Source organism: Aphelocoma coerulescens, chromosome 1A (genome assembly GCF_041296385.1).
Source record: "Aphelocoma coerulescens isolate FSJ_1873_10779 chromosome 1A, UR_Acoe_1.0, whole genome shotgun sequence".
Taxonomy (NCBI): Eukaryota; Metazoa; Chordata; class Aves; order Passeriformes; family Corvidae; genus Aphelocoma; species Aphelocoma coerulescens.
In genome coordinates this window covers 8,797,574-8,800,865 of record NC_091014.1, presented here as the reverse complement: position 1 = coordinate 8,800,865, position 3,292 = coordinate 8,797,574, and the positions used below count along the sequence as shown (strand labels likewise).

The 3,292-nt window shown below is 56.3% G+C and overlaps 1 protein-coding gene across 1 annotated transcript; it reads right to left on the bottom strand.

Annotated features, from left to right (window-relative positions):
• Positions 1-391: 391 nt before the first annotated feature.
• LOC138104545 (inositol 1,4,5-trisphosphate receptor-interacting protein-like 1) lies at positions 392-1,891 on the bottom strand. The gene has a single exon (XM_069003832.1). It carries the CDS (start codon positions 1,889-1,891, stop codon positions 392-394), a length of 1,500 nt encoding a protein of 499 aa, XP_068859933.1.
• Between the last annotated feature and the right edge of the window lie 1,401 nt (positions 1,892-3,292).

Sequence of the window (3,292 nt, the reverse complement as noted above, 5' to 3'; positions counted from 1 at the left end):
AACTACATCTTTACAAAACCATTATAAAGTACATACAGGTCACTGAAAAAACTACATTAATTTTCTAACAGGCTCGGTTTTGGTCTTCCAGGCATGCCAGGCAACCTCTCAGCATCAGTGTCTTCCGTGAGGATGTGCAGGTGGAGCCAGTTTCTGCCTTACAGACTTTGGGCAATATTGCAACAGCACCGTCATGACTGGAAGGCGAAGGGCAAGGCAACGCAGAGATGTGTGTCTGCACGGTGAATCCATGTGCCACAGCATCTTCCATCCATGGGAGCAGGAAAGCAGCTTCAGGATTGCCAGTGAAAAAAGCAAGAATGATGCCGTGCTCACGTGGCTGCCTTCGGGTGTGAGCCCCCCCAGCACAGCTCTGTGCAGGGAATTCCTCTCAGTGGCTGGAGAGCAGCGTCCAGAGGCGGAATCGCAGCTGACCGTAAGCTTGCATCGCCTCCGCGTGGGCGGCCGGATCTCGGGCCAGGTGCTCAAAGAGGTTGAGCGGCTCGACCGTTCGCATTGCCGGCGGCAAGCTGATCTCCGCAGGAAGCCTCTTGTTGCCCAGGACAAAGTGCTCCAGGCGTTTCAACTGCAGGCAGCGGCGCAGGTATGCCATGATGTCCCACAGCCGCCGCTCAAATTCCCTCCTGCGCCACTTGGACAGCGGTACGGTGGTCAGCACGTGCATGACCACAGTCTTCCAGGTCGAGCTGGAAAAACCTGTGCCCCTCAGGATGTAGGTGAAGAGCTGCAGGCATTTCAGGTGCAAGCTCTCACACGGCACCTGCCTGGCCACGTGCTGGAAGAATTTTGCCTCTGCCACAGCGTACGTCTCAGGCCACACTGTGCTTGCGATGGACTCGGCCTTGGCGGGCCGGCTGCTCACAGAGCTGCTGGAGCCGCCTTTCTGGGCCTCTGTGGGCTGGCTGACCACAAAGATGTCGGAGTCCCCGTGGCGCACCCCAAACAGCATCTCCACCATCAGGCTCTCCTTGCCTTTGCTCAGCCGGAATTGGCAGGACCGGCTGCAGGGCTGAAACACCAAGTGCCACGAGTACGACTGAGGCAAATGCAGCCACGAGCATCTCACCAGCTTGTAGAACCAGTGGGAGGTTTTCTCCACGTCCAGGTAGGAGCCGGTGCAGAGTGTCTTTAGGAGGCTGGGCTTCTGCTTCCGCCGCAGCTCCTTCTGCGAGTGGTGCAGGAAGCACAACAGCTTCTCGCCCAGCTGCTCCCTCTCGCACGTGCACACCAGCTCCACACGGACGCAGAAGGTCCTTGCTGCCATCTGCCCGGCACTGTTCAGCTCCAGGTGGAAGGCGTGTCCCGGCGGGGGATTCAGTGGGACCAGCATGCGGTACACCACATCCTGCTCACGGGGACTCCAACCCTCAAAGGCACTGCCCACCCCGATGGCTTCTTGAGGCACCGGGTAGAAACTATTGCTCACGCTGTCAGTAAAGACACGCGTGAAGCTCTCCATCAGCTCCGCTGCCACTGAGCGACCTCTCTCTACGTCCTCGACAGGACACTGTATGCGATCCACTAAAAGGATCCCTCGCTTATTCCCAACGTCCCGGGTGTCTTCTTCCTCTTCAGTTCCACCACGGCTGCCTTTGTCCTTGCCATCACCGCGGCCTTCTTTTTCACTGGCAGCCACATTTCCACCTTCTTCTTCTTTTCCATCTTCATTCTTCTTGCCTTTCACATTCGCATCCCTGTTTTCCTGATCCTTCCCCTTCTGATCACTGGTTCTGTGTTCACTGGAATGCCGGTCTTCCTTCACCTTCACATTGTTGCTGTCTCCTTCACTTGCTTTATCAGCACCTTCTTCAGTTGAAGCAACGTTGCCGTGCTCCTCTCCATTTCCATCTTCATTCTTTTCTCCCTTCATATCGGCAGCACTGCCTTTCTCATCTTTGTCTCCATCATTGCCTTCTTCGTTTCCAACGTCATTCTTTTCTTCCTCAGTTGCAGCAAAACCGCAATGGTCTACTGCATTCCCACCATCACTGCTGTCTTCCTGTCCTGTCCAATCACTGCTTCTTTGCTCACCGGCATCACTGCTTTCCTCCACCTTCAGATCCGCATTTTCTCCCTTTCCATCTCCCTCGTATTGACCTTCTTTTACATCATCATTGTTGCCTGCCTTCGTATTTGCATCAATGGTTTTTTCTTCATTTCCATCTCCTCCTTCTTTCTTTTCAGCATCATGGTCTTGTTCCACCTGCACATCCTTGTTTTCTCCTTCATTTGCTTCAGCATGGCCTTCTTTATCTCGAGCAACATTGCCAGGTTCTTCTTCCTTTCCTTCAGCAGTGTTGCCTCCTGGCACATTCCCACCACTCCGTCCTTCATCTTTCTTTAAGTCACAGGCATCTTCATTCTTCACATTTTGGTCTTCCTTCACCTTCACATCTTCATTTCCTTCACTGGCATCATCTTCCTCTCCTTCATTTGCAGCCACAGGACTGCCTTCTCCTTCATTTTCATTACCGCTGTCATCTGCCTCCACGGTCATATTATGGTTTTCTCCATCTTCCTTTGAATCAATAGTGTCTTCTTGCTGTTCTTTTCCTCTCTCCTCTCCTAGGGTCTTGCAGGAGCTCTGGTCCTTGCCGCTGCTGTTGGCTTCACGGCACTTTCTCCTGCAGCTAAACCACAGGCCCAAGAGGAGCAGGAGTCCAGCAAGAGCCCAGAATGGCCACTGCTGCAGGGCACCAAAGAGCAGAGCTCCCCAGCCCTCATCCTGCTGCTCCGGGGGCCCTTGCTCCAGCTCCTGCAGCAGCCGAGCCATCTCGCGGTCGAGCAGCTCCTCCCGCTCCTGCATTCGCCGGTGCGTGGCCTCATCCAGCCCATCCCCAGCTGGCTGGGGGTACTGGATCAGGCTTTGCACGAGCACGAAGAGCAATGACAATAAAGCCATGGTCTGCAAGAGGACACACAGAAGGGGTTCAGTAGGGCCGGAATGGAGGCAGCCGGTGCGGGGCAGGAGCCACAGGGATGTGGCAGCAGGAAGGAGAGGGCCCCCGGCAGCTGGCAGGAGGCAAGGCCTGCACCGCTGCCCCAGCGAGCACCGAGCCGGAGCAAGGCGCTCCCGCCAGGGGCTGGGCCCTGCATGCAGGGACAGAACACACGCCCCGGCTGCCGGCGCTTCTGCCCCAGCCCTCCCCCAGCCCGGCCTCCCCACCACCTGTGTGCACTCACCGCTTGCCCAGGCTCTACTGGGGGCAACGGCAACCAACGGGGCCTTTTCTAGCTGCCCCCATTGTGACACGGCCCCTGTGGTGTCACA

Bases quoted from the DNA above. Each gene is read 5' to 3' on its own strand.
- LOC138104545 (XM_069003832.1), bottom strand. From the start codon at position 1,891: ATGAAGGGAGAAAAGAATGAAGATGGAAATGGAGAGGAGCACGGCAAC.